Source organism: Camelina sativa, chromosome 11, assembly GCF_030686135.1.
Source record: "Camelina sativa cultivar CO46 ecotype springtype chromosome 11, ASM3068613v1".
Taxonomy (NCBI): domain Eukaryota; kingdom Viridiplantae; phylum Streptophyta; class Magnoliopsida; order Brassicales; family Brassicaceae; genus Camelina; species Camelina sativa.
Window position 1 is genome coordinate 45,025,593 of NC_141890.1, and position 20,937 is coordinate 45,046,529.

Genomic DNA, 20,937 nt, shown 5'->3' on the forward strand with positions numbered 1-20,937 from the left:
TTTGTCTCTCCACCCAACATAGGAAATTCGGATTCAGCAAACTGACAATCCGCGTATCTGGCCTTAAATAAATCAGCCGTAGTTGGCTCTAGATACTTAATAATGGTGGGAGAATCATATCCAACATATATTCTCATCCTCCTTTGAGGTCCCATCTTAGTTCTCTGTGGTGGAGCAATCGGTACATAAACGGCACACCCGAATGTTTTTATATGGGATATGTCTGGCTCATGACCCGTTAATAATTAGGATGGTAAGGAAGCTTCAACCTCATAAGTAATGGTCGAGCAATTAACTTAATGTGTTTGATGAAGGATTCAGCTAATCCATTCTGTATATGTACATGTGCCACAGGATGTTCCACACTCACCCCCATGGACATACAATATTCATTAAACGCTTGGGATGTAAATTCACCAGCATTGTCTAGACGTATAGTCTTAAATGGAAAATCTCTTTAGTTACTTTTACTGGTGACGGCCTTATAATGAGTTTCCCTTGTGTACATGCTACACACGTGAGATTTTTAGGGATAACTCTTCTCTCTTTTAGAGTGTGCCCATTTGAATTTATCATTAGCTTACGCATCATGTTCGAACCCGGATGGCCAAGCCGGTCATGCCATAAAGTGAATTTTTCATTGAACATTTTATTCATTGTCAAATTAGCCTTTATCATATTAATCTTAGCATGGTAAAGACCAGTGGCTAATGCAGGTATAGTCTCTAGGACTTTCTTATGTCCTTGGGTGATTTCAGTAATATATAGGAACTCTTTGTTTCCTTCACCCTTTGTTTCAATATGGAAACCATTCAAATGAATGTCCTTAAAACTTAATAAGCTTCCCTTTGAGCTGGGTGAATATAAGGCATCACTTAGTTCAAGATGTGTGTCATTCGGTAATAAAATATGAGTCTGGCCGTAGCCTTCAATTAGGCTTGCTATACCCGCTATTGTGCTAATATTGGCATTTTTCATAATGAGATTAACAAAATATCTCTTATCTTTAAAAATTGTGTGGCTTAATCCACTATCCACCACAATTATATTATTTTCCTCAGTCATTTTTCAATATGGACAAGAATTATGTTTTAAACATAAAGTAATAAAACAAAAAAAAATTATATTGAAAGAAATAAAATAACTGAAATTAAACCAAAATAATAATTCAATAAAATTCAAAATCATAGAACATAGATAATTAAAATAATTCAACCAATAAGAAATTTAATTATCCTCTTTTAGGCAATCAGAAGTTTCATAATCCAATTGGTCATCATTCTCATGGTCGAAATCTCCCTCACCATCGAGATGAACCAGGTTAGCTTCTGTATTCTTTTTCAAACTCTCTTGATAGAGATCAATGAGATGCTTAAGTGTTCTGCACGTCTTGGCCCAATGATTTGCCATACCACATCGGTGACAAACCGATTTAGTCTTATGTTGCGGTTTGAAAATTCTGCGGCCTCTACCACGACCACGACAGAAGTTGGATCGGTTCCCACAGCCATAACCATCATATTGGTTCCTTTGGTACTGGCCACGACCACCACGTCCTCTACCACGGCCACGGCCGTGATACTTGTCTCTATGGACGTAGTTGGTCTCCTTAGTTTCTTTGGGCTCTTTATGTTCTTTCTTAGCAATGTCAACCTAGTGAGCTTCTGGTAAGGGGGTAGATCCAGGAGGCCTCACAGCATTGTTCATCAACAATATCTCATTGTTTTTTTCAGCAAGTAGCAAACAAGAGATGAGGCTTGCATATGTCTTAAAACCCTTTTCACGATACTGTTGCTGAAGCAGTATGTTATTAGTGTGAAAGGTTGAGAATGTCTTCTCTAGCAAGTCCTCCTCAGTAACCTCAGTACCACATAACTTCAAGATCGAAACTATCTTAAATAGCTCTGAGTTATACTCATCCACGGATTTGAAATCCTGGATCCTTAGGTTTTTCCAATCGAATTGAGCCTTTGGTAGGAGCACCGTCTTTTAGTGTCCATATCTTTTTTTCAACTCTGTCCAAAGCTCAAGAGGATCTTCAATAGTAAGGTATTGGTTCTTGAGACTCTCAGAAAGATGATGGCGTATATGCATAATCGCCTTGTACTTATTCTTTTCAGAACAGTCATTCTCATCCTCAATGCATTCGCATAGGTCTTTTGATTTCATGTTGATCTTTGTGTCCAATGCCCATTGCAAGTAATTGTCTCTAGAGACATTTAGGGCAGCATACATGAGTTTGTTGAGCTTTGCCATCTACACAATACAAAAATGTGCATCCGATCATTAGCATGCGGTATTTAAGACCGAACTATGCAATCAATTATACTAGGACATGCGGTATTTGAGACCGAACCATGCCATCAATTTAAACTTAGGCCATGCGTTATTTGAGACCAAAAAATGCCTTGCCTTTATGTTTAATTTTGTGGCTTTAACATGCATGAAAACAATCCTAGATAGATTCTAGTATGAACAGGAAATATGCACATAATTTCAGGTTTTAGCAATTTTCCTTTTTCTTAGATAAGATTTCTTTTTTCTTAAAACAGGATAATGACAAAATTTTAAAGAGACAAAATATCTAGGATTCCGATTTCAAGGGTTGATTTTAGGGTTTTAATTTTTAAACAAACAATCAACAATAATCGGGTTTAAACTTAGAACAAACAGATTAAAATTTCTTTTTCGATTTGAGGATTTAAGTTCTAAGGTTTTCATGCAATAAACAAACAATCAATATTAACCAGATTTTAAACATGGTATAATTACTGCAATTGCAATTAATCTAAGCAGCCCTAAACCTCGCAGCAATCGATTTTAAAGTTTTAGGGTTTTAGGGTTTCAAGGCTTATGAACTTGTTTGTTGATTGTTTATTTGTAGATTTAAGGGTTCAAGTAGATTTAAAGTTCAAGTTCGATATATGTGTCCTGATGGGTTCGGATTTATTTACCTTCCACCGTTTGGAGGTTGACTGGTATTGATCCGGGAGCTAAAGATCTCGGATGTACCTTTGAATTTGATCATGAACTAGCAACGAACCTCGAACTGGTCACGAACAAGCAACAATCACGAACAGGCCACGAACTTGAGTTGATCACGAACACAGGTTTCTCACGAACACGAACTGATCTCCGAACAGGAACTAGCCACGAACAGGGATTAGCCACAAACAGGGATTGATCACGAACTGGTACCGATCGCCGAGCTTGAACGAACAAGGACTTATGTTGCGGCGGCGGTTTAGGGTTTTAGGGATTTTTCGTTTAGGGTTTTAGAGCGACCTCGTGCTGATAACATGTTATAAAAGTTAGAGAAAGTCGAAGGAGGTTTTCTCTTGTTCTTATTAATGAATCAGTCGATAGAATTACTATATATAGTAAAGGTCAAAGCCTTATAACAATAGGACACTAAACCGACTAAGTATAGAGAATGTGGCCGATGGACTTCATGGACTTAGACAATATATGGGCCGGTTATGGAGATCCATCCTTAAAATTTTTGTTTTTTGTCGTTATTTTAAATCATTAATAATAACTTTTACAGATGTCAAAATCTCAGATTAATAATTTGACACATGTCATGATCCGGTGAATTAATAATTTTTGAAACCATATTTTATATAATAAGATTTTAAAATAGAAATAACATGTAAAAAGAATTAAAACAGCAAAGAAAACACACACAAAAAAACGAAGCACCGATTTCCATTTTCGATGAGACCTTTAGTATTTGAGAGCATGGAAGTCTTTAGCGGTGCATGTGCAAATTTTGCTTATTCCCTTATATGGTGCAGATGCAATTTTTGCTTGTTCCTTTCATTACACATTTTCCTGTGTTATAACCTTCTTTTACGCAATTTCGGTCACACAATATGGCACCATCAGGTTTATTACAGGTCCTATGCGGCGCAAGCCTGCCAACTCGCTCTTTACAATCCAAATGCTTAATTCCTTGTACTTGAATTATGCCTAATAGAGTTTTCATTGATGTTTTGAGAAATATATCCACCATTTAAATAAAATGTATAATTGAATTTTTTTTTTTTAACATTGGACCATAATTGGCCGATCCATCACCTATATCCCTACATTCATAAATGGACTTATCATTTCTCACTAAACTAAGATCATTTCATAAAAACACATTATTTTCAGTAGAAATTGAAAAACACACCCAATTTATCTCAAAAAGATCATGAGAGATTTTGATTTCAGTTGCTTTAGAGTTTAGACATTATGTTTATTTTTGAAATTTTTTCATTTTTAAAATAGAAAAAATCATGTGTTATGAATAAATAATTTCTTGTTATTGATCCATTTCTTAAGATATAACATATATATATATCTATAAGATAAAATATCAGAGTTCTAAGTTTGACACCTAGTATTTTTTTTTTTTTTTGACTTCATAAAAAAAAGGTTTGAAACCAAGTATTTTAAAATTTACTAGTGGGTCTATAATAGCCTAAAAGACATCTAAATGGACTATGGAGTAATTAACAACATTATTCATAACAAAATGTATTTTATCTCCCTAGCTATCAAATCTTTTTACAAAGTCTAAACACAATGTCAAACGTAACAAATTGCATTTGACATGCGGAATTTAATAAATGGATTTTGTATAAGATATTAAAGTTATGGATGCATTTGAACAAAAGGGAAACACATAATTATAAGGTCAAAACACACAAATTAAAGATTGGGGCGTTGGTGAGATCACTACCTGTCAAAATGAACAAAAGGATCATCAAAGGAATAGTACTGAAACCCACAACTATGCTATTCTTGGCCATATTTCTTCCTCTTTCTTTAGTTTTTGATAAGATTTTTTTTTTATTATCATCTTCTTAGCTGATGTATTTAAATATATTTTTTTTCTATCTAAAAATAGTATTGTGTGTTCCGTAAAAAACTGTCACCTGAAATTGGTCAAAATTAAAAAGAATCGGTAAACTTTGACATCTTTTACGGAATAATTTATATATCTCTACTATTAATCCTAAAGTTTTTAAAAAAAATTAACATAACCTTTGTAAAAAAATACATCAGAATGTCATTGGAAACTAGGTAAAATAATAGATTCTCATTAAAAGTAAAAACGTCAATTACCCATATCTTAATTGGATAAATGCGCGGGTTACCGGTCGGATCTGAAATTTTTCAATCTTAGTGGAGATTATTGGTATGGGATTTTAATAGAGTTTTAAAGATTTTAAATGTTATGTAAAATATGTTGTTATTAGATCAAGATTTTGTTAAACTATGTTAAAATTTAGTATTATTAGTTTGTGATTTGTAAAAAGTCATCTAGAATCTTAACAAATTTGGTTTATTGGATTCAAACTTTTATAATAGATAAATTCTATTGTAGTTGGGGCGGGGGGAGGAAGGGACTGTTTGACATAATTTTAACCCTATAAATTATAATAGATAAATTATTTTGTAAATATGATTATTCTATATATATGAAAATTATATATTTTTTAGAAGATTACATCAATATGGGCCGTAACGTCAATCGTCGAGCCAATATGACCCATAACAACAAATGTTGAGGAAATACAAGCCAAAACAGTAATTATTGAGCCAATACGAATCGTAACTGGATTTTAGGACCGACTCTGATTTGTTACGACATTATCAAGAAAATCTTTGACTCAATCTTGTGGAGAGAGTATTCGAAACGAACTTATCTCGTGAAGAGGTGGTTACTCGGATCCAAATCCCATGAGAATTAGAGTTACAGAGATTTCTCTATAAAAAGGGAGATATCTCGACATAATCTATACTATTAAAGATGCCAACTCTCTCCATTTGAGTGACACATTAGCAGTGGAGAGAGTACCACCTGTTTGTCCTCAATAAAAGCAAACAAACCTAAAGTAAAAGGAATATGAAACATCTTCCATGTCTTTCTATTCTTTTTTTCATATCACAAACAGTTTCAATATTTGCGTAAGATATTTAGAGAGGTTTAAAACATGTCCCAAGAAAATAGATGCATCACCAAAAGACAAAAGAGCATCAGGAGTGAATCAAAGAGCCACTTCTTCCTCTTGGCGTAAACCATGAATGTATAGACATATGGTTTACGCGTTACAATTTTGTCAATAGTTTGAAGAATTACAGCAGTGATCGAGATATTGGTAATATTGTAGAAAAATTCATGAAAGTTTGTCCCTAAAAAATTAAACTTTTATATATGAAGAAGATTAGAGTTTTGTTCACTATCAAATGGAAGATAGTTAAATAAAAATGTAGAATGTCGATTTAGAAAAATACAGAGACAAAGAGGAAAATAATTGAATAAATTCATGAATATTGGTATCTATAGTCTAACATTTAGAAGTTTCAAAAACAAAATTAAAGGAAATTCTTATTAAAAAAAACAAATTCTAGAGTTTTATTCAAGAAATTGAAGAGCTGAAGATATCTATACTAATTATATTTAATAAAGAGTTAGCTAAGCTGGAATTCTTGATAAAAGAAAATGTTAAGCTTTAATTGAGAAGTTTAAGTATGAATATATCTAAATACTTAAGGTTTTTTTTTTGAATGAATGTAAAATTTATTCAACAAAAAAACTCTTTATTACAAAATATGAATCCTTAGATCAAGCTTTCATTTGATATATATTTTTTGACGTTTTAGACAAGAATTGTAGAATGTTTAAATCTCTCAAAACAAAGTTGTTCATGCATGTATCTAATAATTCAATTACAAAATGAGAAAACCTATGTGAAGTATTTAAAAAATCAACGTCAAATTATATTTTTCAAGATTTCTACAATTAAAAAAAATCCACATATATAAAAAACAAACTAATACCAAAATTGTTAAAAAAACGGTAAGTCATAAGCCCGCGCATAGCGCGGGTATTCATCTAGTACAACATAAAAACGAGGGCAAAGACAAGATACTTCACAAAACAACAAGATGCATGATTCAACTCTAAAATGCAGCTAGGGTTTATGATTGATTCGCTGTGCTTGATTCTTTTACTTGGTAATTGATGCTTTGATTAATAAATAAAAAAACTATTCCACTATTTCTTTCACGATTTCCGTAGAATTTAAACGAATCGATTATTTTAGCCTAAACAGGGGAAAAGGTAAATTTCAACCCGTACTATTTCGAAAGTGTAATTTCCAACCTAAATCCTTACATAATTTAAATTTACTACCTAGACTTCGAATCGTTACCTGTATTCCTACATTGACTCAAACAGCGTTAGTCAACTACTAAATATGATTATATGGACGACATGATGGCTTGTTTGATATTGATGTGGCATGTGCTTAAACAAAACGACGTCGTTTTTTATCTTCGAATCTATTTGGGAGGGGAATTCGATTTAGAGCTTCATTCATTCATCTTCTTCCTTTTTGTTTACTGAGCTCGTGTATGTGCTCCTCAATTAGAGATTTCGACAAACTCAAATGGATAATCGAAGAAGAGGCCTCCCCTATGAGATGTAATTGTGGAGCTCATGTTGTAGTGAAGACATCGACAACTGCTAAAAATCAGGGAAGATTATTTCATGCATGTCCATTTGGAAGGGATGGGGTAAATGGGAATTTCTCAATTGTCTGGTATAATTTGGTTGTGTCTGCAACTAAAAGCTTGTATATGTCACAGGATTGGTATCATACATTTAAGGAAAAATGATTGCCAGCTACTTGAAGTATACCCCAACACATAGCCACACATACAAAGAATATAAATGTTTTGTTAACTACGTGAACTATTGTCATCACATAAGGACATCCATAAACAAACATAGGTTATGTTTACAACACCATAAACATTAAGTTTTGGCCGGAATCCGGCGTTGACCAGTGTTGACCGGCGTTGACCAGAAAAAATATTCAAAAAAAATGTTTTTTTCTTTTTTCTTAAAAACATTTTTTGTTTTTATGTATTTTTTATAAATTAATAAAATTAAATAATTTGTATAATTTACAAAAACAAAATATATCAACAAAAAGTTATACGACAAAAAAATACAAGAAAAAAAAAAAATTATATGACAAACAAAATTTGTGATATATCTAGTAACTAATTTTGTTAATACAGAAAATATACCAAAAATAATATAATAAAACTATACAACCAAAATTTTATGTGTAGTAGATATTTTCATAAAACTATAACAAATCTATACATTTTCCTTTTAAAAATCATTTTTTATTTTGTATTTTTAAAGGTGGAGGTTTTAAATATATTTTTTTATTTTTACTTATTTATAAGATTATGTCATTTGAAATATATCCAAGACATTACCAACTATTTCTTTGTTTCTAATAAGAAAAACAAAGGAAGAAAATAATAAAAAATTTATTTATTTACATAAAGGACATATATCAAGAAGATAGTTAAAAAACAAAAGTTGATTTTGTAAAATCAAAGGTTAATCTATTAAAATCAAAGAAAATAGTTGGCAATGCCTTGTATATATTTCAAATGACATAATCTTATAAAAAAGTAAAAAGAAAAAAATATTTAAAACTCCCATCTTTGAAAATACAAAACAAAAAAATGATTTTTAAAACGGAAAGGTATATATTTGTTATAGTTTTATTAAAAAATCTACTACACATAAAATTTTGGTGGTATAGTTTTATTATATTATTTTTGGTATATTTTCTGTATTAACAAAATTAGTTACTAGATATACCACAAATTTTGTTTGTCATAAAATTTTTAATTTTATTGGTACATAATTTTCTTATATTTTTTTGTCATATAACTTTTTTTTGTTATATTTTGTTTTTGTAAATTATACAAATCATTTAATTTTTTATTTATTTATAATAAATATATAAAAACAAAAAGAAATTATTTTTAGGAAAAAAAACGCTGGTCAACACTGGTCAACACTGGTCAATACCGGATTTCGGCCAAAATTTAATGTTTATGGTGTTGTACACATAACCTATGTTTGTTTATGGATGTCTTTATGTGATGACAATAGTTCATGTAGTTAACAAAACATTTATATTATTTGTATGTGTGGCTATGTGTTGGCGTATACTTCAAGTAGCTGGCAATCATTTTTCCTACATTTAAGTGGACCGATACGTCTAACAGTTGACTAACGTTGTTTGAGCCAATGTAAAAATAGGGGTAATAATTTGAAATTTAGGTAGTAAATTTTAATTACGCAAGAGTTTAGGTTGAGAAACGCACAAATCTCTTGTCTGGGTTGGAATTTAATAAAACACACGAATCCCGCCCAAACTGTGATATAAGTTTGTTGACAACAAGAAAAAATTATACTTATGGACAGTCCATTATTCTCTGACCTGAATTGACTCCGAATATGTACTGTCTTCGAATTTAATAAAACCAAGGCCATGATAAAAGCTCGAGATCCTACGGAAATTTGTCTGGGAACAAAAAGAAAAAGAAGTAAAAAAACAGCAACACACCCTACTTTTAGGTTCAGATTGATAGAGGATCATGTATATGGGGGACTAAGAAAGTTTGTAAAAGGTAAAAACATAAAAAATAAATATATATATATATATATATATATAAAAATTATACAAATCTTTCTCAAAGATTCAATTTTTTAAACAAAATACAGATTATGTTGTATTGTCTCATGGTTGGAATCAATTGGAAAACAAGGAGAAACTGTATACGTAATTTTCATGTCGAAACCAAAAGTTATGTACAAACAAAGAAAGAAAAGTTGAAAAGGAAATAAAATGAGAGAATGCTTAAATATAATGTAAAAATACAGCCCACTCTATTGGACAATAATTAACAAAGGGGTCATTCATTGTATACAATCATCAAGAAACAATACGACCAGCTCCATCATTGTCATTGTTTCCGGTGTCTTCGTCATCATCATCTAGTATACCATCAAAGAACGGGTCACAGAGGAGCTCAGCTGCAGAAGGTCTAGCTCTCGGCTGCGCGATGCATTTTTCAATAAAGGCCTTAGCTTCTGGATCCCTAACTTTGTTCAGAGCTTCTGGTTTGAGGCCAGTGCTCACCCTTTTATATATTTTCGCGACGCTATCACATTCGCTATATGGGATCTCAAGAGCTACAAGCTCCAAAACGCACATTCCATAGGAGTATATGTCAACCATCTCCGTGTAGTTCTCTTCGTATAGCTCAGGAGCCATGAACTCTGGTGTCCCAAGGATCGAGTGAGCTAAATGGTTCTTCCCAACGATAGCCGCTAAACCCAAATCTCCAATCTTGACCTAGAATTGCAATCAAGACACAAAACTCAATTTAGATACTAGCTAGCCAAAAAAAACAAAAGATCACTACAAATTTAGCGTAAAAGAAAAAAGTAAGAGGTTTTTGTAAACACACTTGGCCGATGTTGCCATTGACGAAGATATTGCTGCAGTTAAGGTCTCTGTGGATGATACAAGGCTCGTGGGTGGGGAGATAATCCAAGCCTTTGAGAATCTGTTTGGACCACTTCTTCAAAGCTCTCATAGAGACGTGTCTGTGCTTCTTCCGGTACTCTCTCAGGTTCCCGGAGGTACAGATCTCGGTGATGAAGTTCAAGGTGTTGTTTCTCTCGTCTCTCCAGACCTTATACAGGGCGATGATGTTACTGTTCTTGAGGTTCTTAAGCAACCTGACCTCCGAGTAAAGCCTCTCGGTCATGGCTGGATCGTCGGAAAAACATCTCAGTTTAACTTGGTTCCAAGCCACTTCGATGCCTTCTTCTTGGTCAAAGGCTCTGTAGACTTTCTTGACGGCCCCTGAACCGAGAAGTTCGCCGTACCGACCGTATCTACCTGTCGGATCGACCTCTACGAAAAACTCCGAGTCCTTGTCCTTGTCCTTTTCACTATCCTTGTCTTTGTCTAATGTATCGGCGCTCGCACAAGTCATCTGTTTCGTAAAACAGAGTGAAAATTCTGATTTAGTCGACTAACAAGAATTCACAACGACAAAGATTCATCATAAAATTTCAGAACAATGCAAAAATTAAACCAAGATAAATAAAAAAAAAAAAAAAACTACAATTCTGTACTTTAGCATGTAATACTAGTATCAAATCGAAGAAAAATAAATATATAATTAATACACATCTAGATCGGGTAACAACATATATAAGAACCCTAATAAACGGAACAACTCCAACCCAACAAAAAAAAAAACATGTAACACATAAAGAGATTGAAGAACACATACCATTAAAATCGCTTGAATCGTTAGAGAATGATCGAAATCCTTTTTATCAGAGCTTTTTTCAGGCTAATTTGGCTTTGTAAAGGAGAAAACGTAACGGAGCGTGTTAGAGAGATTTAGGGGAAGCTTTTCAACACCAAAGAAGCTGAAGAGATTGTGTGATTTTTAATATATAGTCAAAAAAAAAATTCTTCTTTTTGTATCGTATCTGGAATTGGACTCTCTTCAAGGGTTTTTACTTTTTTTTACCAAATCGTTGACACCGACTTTTATTAGGGATTATAATATATTTAACATAATAAATAATTTAATACCAAATTATAGAAATTAAATTACCATTCGAGTTATTTTTGATTACCAGTTTAACGCGGACAAAAAAAAGGGTTAAATTAAACTGCAAACGTTATTGAAATAGAGATTTGGTCATTTATGTTTTGTTTATGTAGTCAAATTTGTGTCAGAACTTAAAAACGCATAGACTTTGTAGTCAATTTACAATTAAAATTATGATTAAATAAACATATTTCGTAGACTTTTTACATAATTAAAAATCAGTTTTCCAGAGCATGACGAAATAAAAATGATCTAAACCGTCGTTTTTTTAACAGGAGTGTTTTTGGACGATCAAGATTAATTAAGAGAATTTTAGAGTTTTTCTCAATTTGTTAAAAAGCACGAAGGCGGCTCTCTAGAGTTAAAACTTGGTATTTTGTTTCTCCAAAATTTTGTACTTTTTATAAGCTTTAACTTAACACACTTGAATTGAAAGTTTTATGCAAATGCAGTTTGTACATTTCGTTTATTCTTATAACAAAATGTACATTTTAAGTCGAATGACTATGGCCTGAAAAACGTGGCATGTGCCTTATATGGGCTCCCTCCATATAAAGTATAGCCTAAGTGATTTCTGTGACTTAGTTTATAAAAAGAGCAATGATGCATGTGAACTGTGAAGCTGTTATCGTCTTCGGTTCACGTTAACTCACATATTAAAGGTTTTGGCCAACTTGTTTATCTTTGTTCTTCTTCTTTTTTCTTTTTTTTTTCAAATGCATGAATATTATTTATTTTTTTGCATGTGAACAAAACAAATTATTTTATACTTTTTGTTATCAAACAAATTAACTCAAATATGTGTTATCGAAAGAAAAAGTAACCAAACTAAAGTTTCCCAAAATATTTGTTTAAATTCAGTTAATCAAATTAATCATTTCTAATATATATTATTATTCACAGATAAGAATCAGATCATATCTTTCTTTTTCTTTTGTTAAAGGGTTAAAGATTCAGACCATCTTGCAAACTAACTAGTATCCAATTTATGTTTTTCAGCTATCTTTTTAAAAATCTTTTGATATAAAGGAATGAATCGATATTTAAATGAGAAGTGGAGTAGAATACACGAAATTGAATGATGATGTTTGCATTTAAGCTTTCTCCTCTCTTTTTTTTTTCTTTCATATTCGTGACAACTTAAAAGTGGCAAGAAAGCTGATTCCGACAACGCTCATTGCAGATTAAATGAATCAAATTCTAGCTAAGAAAATAATAATATTAATGTATCAAATAAAGTAAGCAACTGTTTGCTTCGGAAGTGGTAAAGCAAATTGTACATTTAATTTAATTTATCGACCCACACTCACCAAGTTAAGTACTCATTATGTTTATGAATTCAATTGATAGATATATCATTGGTTGGTTGACACATCGATCAGTGAACTTAATTCCGAATGACCATCACCAGGCCCGGCTCAATTTGAAACTTTTGCTCAATTTTTTATTTTTGAGAAAACTTAGAATTCTAATTGCTATTTTCAAACTTGAGGACTCGAATTAATAGAATATAAAAATAGGATCCTATATTTGTTTGAAAAATCAGTAGATCTGGTGCTTTTGCACCGCCGGTACTACCTCTAAGTCGGGCCTGACCATCAGCATGATACTATATTTTCTCGGTCGTTGAGAAGAGAATGAAGATGATTATTATATCGTCTCCTAGCTAAAAAGAAGACGATCGAATTGTTGACATTTAGTTAAGTTGGAATGAAACAAAAGTGACTATTGGAGGAGGAAGAGTAGCTTCAGTTAATAAATACGATGAATAAGTGATATAACATATGATAAGAATCATGACAATTGTACTTTGTCACAAATTTCACCGATTTGGTTGGTGGGTTGGATTGGTTGGTTGTTTAAGATTTTAGAAATAGAGTCTAATTTTAGAAGACCGAAGGAGAGACAGGAGTGTAATAAAAATTTGGTGACATATAAAAAGCATCCTCAAAAAAACTATTGGCCCAATACGCACAATTGGTTATCTTGACAAGAGTGTCTCAAAATGGACCCGATACAGCCGAATTCATTTCAGAATTGTTGTTGTGTGTTTCTTCAATACTGTATGTCTCTGTAAGTGGGACTGTTTGAAACAAATGTTTTTAAGTTAATGGTCGTCAACAGTCTCTCACATCAACAACGCACACATCCGATAAGGTACCAAGAAAACCAAACCAAAGCATCGTTCACTTCAGTCTCACTCATCAAAGGATTTAGGATACATGTCTTTTTTATACTACCAATTTTTAGTCTAATAATACCATACAAATAAAAATCTCCGTGCAAGTAGCGACAATACTAACTTTTTGTCGTTTGTGGAAGGTCCTCAATTTCCTTTTTTTTTTTTTTTTTTTATAATTAACAAAATAAGAATAATAATAAAATTGGGGAAAGAAAAAAAAAAAGAAGAGAGAGAGAAAGAAGCCAACAAGTCATTTCAGATGTCAACAAGTCAACTTCTTTTGTTTTCCCCTCACTCACTGAGACAATTTATCTTCTTCTTCTTCACACATGTGTTTTTAGTTAAGGAAGCCCTTGTCTGAAATGGACCCAGATGATGTTTCTAATCATCGCAAGGAGAAGGAGTCTCGACGCGATTGTTGTGGTGCGAGGTATAAACTGATGTCTCCGGCGAAACTTCCGATCTCAAGATCGTCTTGTATCACTATCCCTCCTGGGTTAAGTCCTACTTCGTTTCTCGAGTCTCCTGTTCTTCTCTCCAACATCAAGGTTGTTACTTTTTTTACCTCTTTCTTTTTTTATTTCTCTTCCTCTTCACTTTGAGTCGAGAGAGACTGATTGTGAATACCAATTTTTTTTTTTCCTTTTTTTCTATTTAGTGAAGATTTCGATTGTTTCTTCTTTGTTCCCCACTGAGAGTTAAAACATCTTGAGTTTCCTTATTTGTTTCTTTATCATTTAGAGATGAGAACAAACTCCGATTTGTCTCACAAGTTTGCCTTGAGATTCTGATGATTCTTCTGCATTGTCTCATTGTTGTTGTACAAGATTTGGTTGTTCAAGTTTATTTTAGACTGTTGTTGGTTTCATTATATATGTTTGCTGATGGGAGTTTTCATAAATTAATGTTACAGGCAGAACCTTCTCCTACTACTGGTTCATTGTTCAAGCCTCAAGCAGTTCATGCTAGTTCGAGTCCCTATAGAGGGAGTAGTAGTACAATTCATCAGAATATCTTTCACGAGCAACACTCTACCGATTTTGAGTTAAGACCTCTTCCTGCATCCAATATGGTAAACTATCTAATTTAGACAATTAATAGGGAATAGTACAATATGGTAAAATCTAGACTGTCTAAAGTAGAGGCTCCATGAACCTTTTGAACTATTTCTCCATTTCTAGTTGCTGAACACGTATGAATCAGTTCTGGCCTGTGGTTTGTCTAAAAAAAAGCTTTCTTGATTTCAAGTTCTGTGCAGAGCTAGACAAGCGTACAAGTGAATCGCCACTCCAGTTTCAAAGCCATAGTTTAAAACACTCACCATCTTCACTCACTGAGGTTGCAGCTTCCTCAACTGAGATAAGTCGACCTCATCAGACAACACCATCAGTGTCTGATATTCCCGAGAGATCTGATCCAGATGAATCAGCTCAGACATCTCAAAACGATTCCAAAGCAAGTCAACCGTTTATCTTGGCTGATGATGGCTATAACTGGAGAAAGTACGGTCAAAAACATGTGAAAGGAAGTGAATTTCCACGGAGCTATTATAAGTGCACACATCCTAATTGTGAAGTGAAAAAGCTATTCGAAAGGTCTTATGATGGACTCATAACTGAGATCATATACAAAGGAACACATGACCATCCTAAACCGCAACCTAGTCGGCGAAACTCAGGTGGTCTTGTTATGCCTGCACAAGAAGAAAGACTGGACAAGCATTCTTCTTTAAACGGCCGAGATGGTAAGAACACAGAAAACTAAAGACACATTTGTGTTTGTTTTCCTTCGACGTGTGTAACTTCATTTGTTCCTTTGACTCTACAGAGAAAGGGTCTAGCTTCTACAACTTGCCTCCTCCTCTTGAGCAAAACGGTAATCCAGATGTATCTCCTGTCTCTGCAAATGACGATGGTGGAGACGTTGCAATGTCAGATAAGAACAACGATGACATGGATGACAATGATCCATTCTCAAAACGAAGGTATTAGAATCATAACAAAGGTTTCAGTCAGGTTGCTAGCTTTGAAAATGTGTGTTTTACATTCACAAACTGGTTGCTTTCTTGTGACTTCAATGCAGGAGGTTGGATGGGGCAATGGAAATAACTCCACTTGTTAAACCAATAAGAGAACCTCGCGTTGTTGTTCAAACTCTGAGTGAAGTTGACATATTGGATGATGGTTATAGGTGGCGTAAATATGGCCAGAAAGTCGTAAGAGGCAACCTTAATCCCAGGTTTGTACCAAAGCAATTTCAAAAGAATCAAGAAACTTATGTCTTGATTCTGCTCGAATACACATTTGCATGCATGATTTTATGAACTAGAGCTAGACTAGTCGAGTCTCTATATCTCTAGTTGAGTATAATGTCTCTGCAAAACTCTATTTTAGCAACATACACAGCTTTGGTTAATACATGAAAGTCGGGTGATCATATATCACGATGCTCAAGCTGATTCTGCTCAAATGTGTTAATGTATGACGACTGGAATTATCATGTATCGTTGATTGGGATAATGCAGGAGCTATTACAAATGCACGGCTACTGGATGTCCAGTGAGAAAACATGTGGAGAGAGCGTCACACGATCCAAAAGCTGTTATAACCACATACGAAGGCAAACACAATCACGATGTACCAACAGCAAGGTCGAACAACAACAATCATGACATGTCAGTGCCCAGATTCAGACCAGAAGAGACCACTGACACAATCAGCCTCAACTTAGGTGTTGGAATCGCATCTGGCGGTCCTGACCATCCATCAAACGAGCATTCACATCCGCATCAGCAGCAACAACAACAACATATTCGACCTGAATTTATACACCAAACTCAAACCAATGGAACTGCTGGATTCAGGTTTGTTCATGGACCTCCCATGGGATCCTACTATGGCAATAGCTTAAACGCCGGTAAAAATCATCAATTATAACGGATCAAGAGAAACCACACACTAGGCTCAAACAGGTGACATCTCTTCCTCTTCTTTACCCATGTCCACATAACATAGGGAGAATACAACCTGGTCCCTAGATGAGGATGGTCTCCCTCCACAAGCCAACAACCACAGTAACACAAAAAGGCTCCTTACTTCCATTTTTTTATCTTAATTCTTCTTAGGTTAGGAATGGAATAACATTCTTCTCTGTAATATATGATCTATATAGCTGTCTGTATTCATATACACACTAAGATAGAGATACTACTGGTCTTAATCTCCCAACATATTTGTAAAAAAATACACAAATCTTTAAAATGTATTCAAGGACATCTCCTCCTCTTGTGTTTTTTTGCCTTCCTGCTTTCAGATTATAACATTGCAGAGATCATCATCAGCCTGTAAAGAATCTTCTCCATGACTGCCATGGAAGAAACCCACCTGCAAAACCAAATACACCAAAGCTTCTCGTTCTGAAAATTTTCTACTTTTCAAAAGTTGTAAAAAGAAAGAGATAAAAGAGAGAAATCCAAGTTACCACACTCAGGACAACGGAAATATTTCTTGTCTCTAAAAACAAGTCCTGTTCCTCTACATTGTTCACATCTCTTCTGTGCAATCTGAAACCAAAACTCCATTTTCAATGGACACTACTACTACTACTACTACCAAACATACTGTGTAAATTTAATTACATGATCTTATAGTTTTAGTCACACGTACTATTCTTTTGCTGAATTCAACACCTGCAACAACGAATGGTATGATTCCAGCTGCAAGATTCCAATTTTGATTAATCATAAGAAGAAGAAGAAAAAAAAAAACACATTTTTAAATTTATTAATCACATCACTAATCAGCTAAAATTACCAATAGTTCCAACTATAATCTGCCACGTAATCTCAGATTTGCCCGTCTCCGCCACCGTGTCAGCGAGTTCACTTAGAGCCGCCGACGTCGTTCTGAGTCGCCGTCGATTACTAATCATCATCAAGCCGTGGCTTCTTCTTCTTCTTCTTCTTGTTCCCGGAGATACGAAACTAGCCGTAGATTTAATCTGACTTGGTCTTGATCCAACGGTCCACAGAGACGGAACTCGACACAGTGAAGAAGAAGAAGAAGCATAAGCCTCCATTGTCACCGTTACGACTCAAGAGAATTCGATTTCTCCGATGAAGATGTAAATAGTAAAACGACCCGTTTTAAAACGGGCCACGTCGACGTATTCCGGGTCGGGTTCGCGCCAACCACAAAAACCATCGTGTGGCTCAGCGAATTGGAGAAAAAAAAAATCTCAAAACGACGCCGTAAACGCCATTAATGTCTTTTTGTATGAAGCTCAAAAAAAAAAAGGTTAAAGTTCCCACCTTTGAGAGAAAACAAAAAAACAAAACTTTTTTTTTTTTTTTTTTGTGGATTTAGGGTTTTAGAGTATATTCGCAATCAGTCTAATTGGATAATTCTACGAACATTATCTTCTTCACGTTTCTGCCGAAAATGGCGGGTTTCTCACTGTACTGTTTTATAAACCCTCAAATTCTCTTTACTCTTCCGTCGGAGTCACCTCTCTTTGTTTTGGGTTCTGATAAATGTTCGCCGGAGACGAGACGGCGGCGGGGTAGAAAGACTCGTGGGTTCTTCGTATCGTACGCTCACTCTAACCCGAAGATAATCAATCCGAAGAAGAAGTCGAGGTATGGGCAAACCTTATCTCCGTATGACAGTGATGAAGAAGAAGAGCTAGATGATGAGAGTGATGACGATGATGATGATGACTGGTTACTTAATGTTAGTTTCCTTTCTTTCTCTTCTATTTTATGAATTTGTGTGATTAATGGGTTTGGGGATTTAGCTTTGGTTCTTTCTGAATTCTGGGTTTTTATGTGTGATTTTTAGTGAAATTTGGGTTTTTTTTCATGTTTCTTTAGGATGACTTCGCTGAGGTTGCAGAGTATGAAAAGAAGAAGCCAAAGTCACAGAAGCAACCTATTGCTAAGAAAGGTTTGTGTATTCTTGAAAGCGATAGATCTTGACATGTTGTTTGGGATTTTGATTATTTTGATTTGGATTTGGCTAAGATGTGGGTTTGTTTGTGAAGGTGGGAAGAAAGGGATCGTCAAAAGTTGGGAAACACCTGAAGAAAGCGAGACTGATGAAGACGATCTTGATATAGGCATTAGTCGAAATGTCTCCTCTGAGAAGAAGAAGAAGAAGGAGAAAGAGTCTTGGCGTTTGGACGGTCGAGGAAAGGTAAAAGATTTGCTTAGATTCTTCTGGTGGAGACAAAATATAGAGTTGAGAAAGGAACTTAGTTGTTGTTACGTTTTCGTTAGGTGAATTCGAGGAAATATGTGGAGAAACTGTACCCTCGACTGTCAGAAGAGATCGATTTGGATCCAAAATGGGTACCACTTCTGGATTACTTGACCACGTTTGGTCTGAAAGAATCACACTTTGTTCAAATGTACGAGAGGCACATGCCATCACTTCAGATTAATGTGTTATCAGCGCAAGAGAGACTTGATTACTTGTTGAGTGTCGGTGTTAAACACAGAGATATCAAGAGGATGCTCTTGAGACAACCACAGATACTTCAATACACTGTTGAGAACAATCTCAAAGCTCACATTTCCTTTCTGATGGGTCTTGGAATCCCTAATTCCAAAATAGGACAGATAGTTGCTGCTACCCCGTCTCTGTTCTCTTACAGTGTAGAGAATTCACTGAGACCCACGATAAGGTATTTGATCGAAGAGGTTGGGATAAACGAAACCGATGTTGGAAAAGTCGTGCAACTTAGCCCTCAGATTTTGGTTCAGCGGCTTGATATAACATGGAACACTCGCTACATGTTCCTCTCCAAGGAGTTAGGAGCACCTAGAGACAGCGTAGTGAAGATGGTGAAGAAACATCCGCAGCTTCTTCACTACAGTATCGATGACGGCTTCTTGCCTCGAATCAACTTCCTTAGGAGCATTGGGATGTGCAATTCTGATATTCTGAAAGTCTTGACTAGCCTTACACAGGTTAGTATATTGCTTGAGACTTCTTCAAACTTAATCTCCGGGTTTACAATACATGTTCTCATAACACTGCTCAAAATTGATCTTAATAGGTTTTGTCTCTCTCACTAGAAGATAATCTAAAGCCTAAGTACATGTATTTGGTCAATGAGCTCAACAATGAAGTGCACATTCTGACCAAATACCCAATGTACTTGAGCTTGTCCTTGGATCAAAGGATACGTCCGCGCCACCGCTTCTTGGTTGAGTTAAAGAAAGTGCGAAAAGGGCCATTCCCTCTGAGCTCATTAGTTCCAAATGACGAAAGCTTTTGTCAGCAATGGGCTGGAACTAGTGTGGATAAGTATCTTGCCTTTCGCCAGAGGCTGTTACTCAAGGAGTTCGCAAACAAGTATGAGAAGAGAGGATGATAATGATGATGGAAATCTCTTGTTTTCTGACAACCGACAACGAGACAACAGTTTAGTACTTTCTTGCTTCAAATCCGGTTAAAGAGGTTCATAAGCAGAACCTGTGAGTGACCCACTAACTTCTGGTAAAAGGCGATGCACGGTTTCTGCAAGATTGAAACATTTTCAGGAAAAGAAAGGCTTAGCAGCAGACATCATATTTGTTTACCAGGTTGAGAATCTTTTCCAGGTTTTGTCTACATTTCATCAATGTTTTGTGGTAAAGTTTTACTCTCTTTTTTCTCCTCTTCTTTCTAGTGAAATCATCGAGAAGATAAACACAACCTACCTATGTGTAGGAAATATTCTTTGGCCTAGTATATATATAGTTAATACTAAGAACATCTTATAATGTATTTATGTTTTATCCTTCTGCAAACAAGAGGTTGAAGGAAAGATTCAAGTTGATGTAAGTTTGAGTTTCACTGTGTTTTCTTAGTTTCTACTTTTTTGACAACGGCGTCGTTTCATTTTGTGAAAAACTTAGGTTGAATAATATTACCAACCATCTTTGCGTTTGCAAATGAACACGTAAGTCTTGTGAGTAAACGTAACTCCAAGAAATTATTAAACATTAATTGCCAAAACCATGTTTGTAATCTATATTCTATAATCACCCTTCTAGTTAATTAATTTGCCTTCATCTTTTCATTTTCAATTGGGTTATTACTTTCCTGTGATGATGATTCATAATTGTTAATCTAATCCAGTAAAGGTTTTTTTTTTATTTTCTAGTTACCATAACAACTTGCAATTGACTCCCATCTTTACTATTTGTATATGCTCCAAATGTACGTACTTAAATTTCTGCCATAAGTTCCTTTAGATGA

General features: G+C 34.4%; 4 protein-coding genes, 1 long non-coding RNA gene and 1 pseudogene across 6 annotated transcripts; 2 read left to right on the top strand and 4 right to left on the bottom strand.

Moving 5' to 3' along the window:
• Nucleotides 1–1,227: 1,227 nt before the first annotated feature.
• Nucleotides 1,228–2,256, bottom strand: LOC147935452 (uncharacterized; annotated as a pseudogene).
• A 1,243-nt stretch (nucleotides 2,257–3,499) lies between these two features.
• LOC147935453 (uncharacterized) lies at nucleotides 3,500–4,841 on the bottom strand. The gene is made up of 2 exons (XR_015570512.1): nucleotides 4,730–4,841; nucleotides 3,500–3,972 (listed from the first exon to the last, which is right to left on the bottom strand). It is a non-coding gene; the product is annotated as an uncharacterized LOC147935453 (long non-coding RNA).
• A 4,786-nt stretch (nucleotides 4,842–9,627) lies between these two features.
• Nucleotides 9,628–11,420, bottom strand: LOC104726103 (putative serine/threonine-protein kinase WNK11). Its single transcript, XM_087475236.1, has 3 exons — nucleotides 11,182–11,420; nucleotides 10,345–10,878; nucleotides 9,628–10,229 (listed from the first exon to the last, which is right to left on the bottom strand). The coding sequence occupies exons 1-3, from the start codon at nucleotides 11,182–11,184 to the stop codon at nucleotides 9,807–9,809; spliced, it is 960 nt and encodes a 319-aa protein (XP_087331362.1). The 5' UTR covers nucleotides 11,185–11,420; the 3' UTR covers nucleotides 9,628–9,806.
• Nucleotides 11,421–13,897: 2,477 nt separating this feature from the next.
• Nucleotides 13,898–16,977, top strand: LOC104726105 (putative WRKY transcription factor 20). The gene is made up of 6 exons (XM_019231540.2): nucleotides 13,898–14,241; nucleotides 14,607–14,765; nucleotides 14,942–15,437; nucleotides 15,521–15,677; nucleotides 15,776–15,931; nucleotides 16,218–16,977. The coding sequence occupies exons 1-6, from the start codon at nucleotides 14,056–14,058 to the stop codon at nucleotides 16,627–16,629; spliced, it is 1,566 nt and encodes a 521-aa protein (XP_019087085.1). The 5' UTR covers nucleotides 13,898–14,055; the 3' UTR covers nucleotides 16,630–16,977.
• LOC104726104 (uncharacterized) lies at nucleotides 16,826–17,781 on the bottom strand. Of its 2 annotated transcripts, none has more exons than XR_015572426.1 (4): nucleotides 17,506–17,770; nucleotides 17,331–17,408; nucleotides 17,174–17,255; nucleotides 16,826–17,076 (listed from the first exon to the last, which is right to left on the bottom strand). XR_015572426.1 is itself a non-coding variant. In XM_010444893.3 (4 exons), the coding sequence occupies exons 1-4, from the start codon at nucleotides 17,768–17,770 to the stop codon at nucleotides 17,030–17,032; spliced, it is 444 nt and encodes a 147-aa protein (XP_010443195.1). In that variant the 5' UTR covers nucleotides 17,771–17,781; the 3' UTR covers nucleotides 16,826–17,029. The 2 variants fall into 2 exon arrangements, 1 of the variants encoding a protein (XP_010443195.1); XM_010444893.3 differs by having other exon boundaries at nucleotides 17,359–17,408; nucleotides 17,506–17,781.
• Nucleotides 17,745–20,532, top strand: LOC104726106 (transcription termination factor MTERF9, chloroplastic). Its single transcript, XM_010444895.3, has 5 exons — nucleotides 17,745–18,423; nucleotides 18,564–18,636; nucleotides 18,734–18,885; nucleotides 18,969–19,661; nucleotides 19,751–20,532. The coding sequence occupies exons 1-5, from the start codon at nucleotides 18,133–18,135 to the stop codon at nucleotides 20,066–20,068; spliced, it is 1,527 nt and encodes a 508-aa protein (XP_010443197.2). The 5' UTR covers nucleotides 17,745–18,132; the 3' UTR covers nucleotides 20,069–20,532.
• Nucleotides 20,533–20,937: the final 405 nt, after the last annotated feature.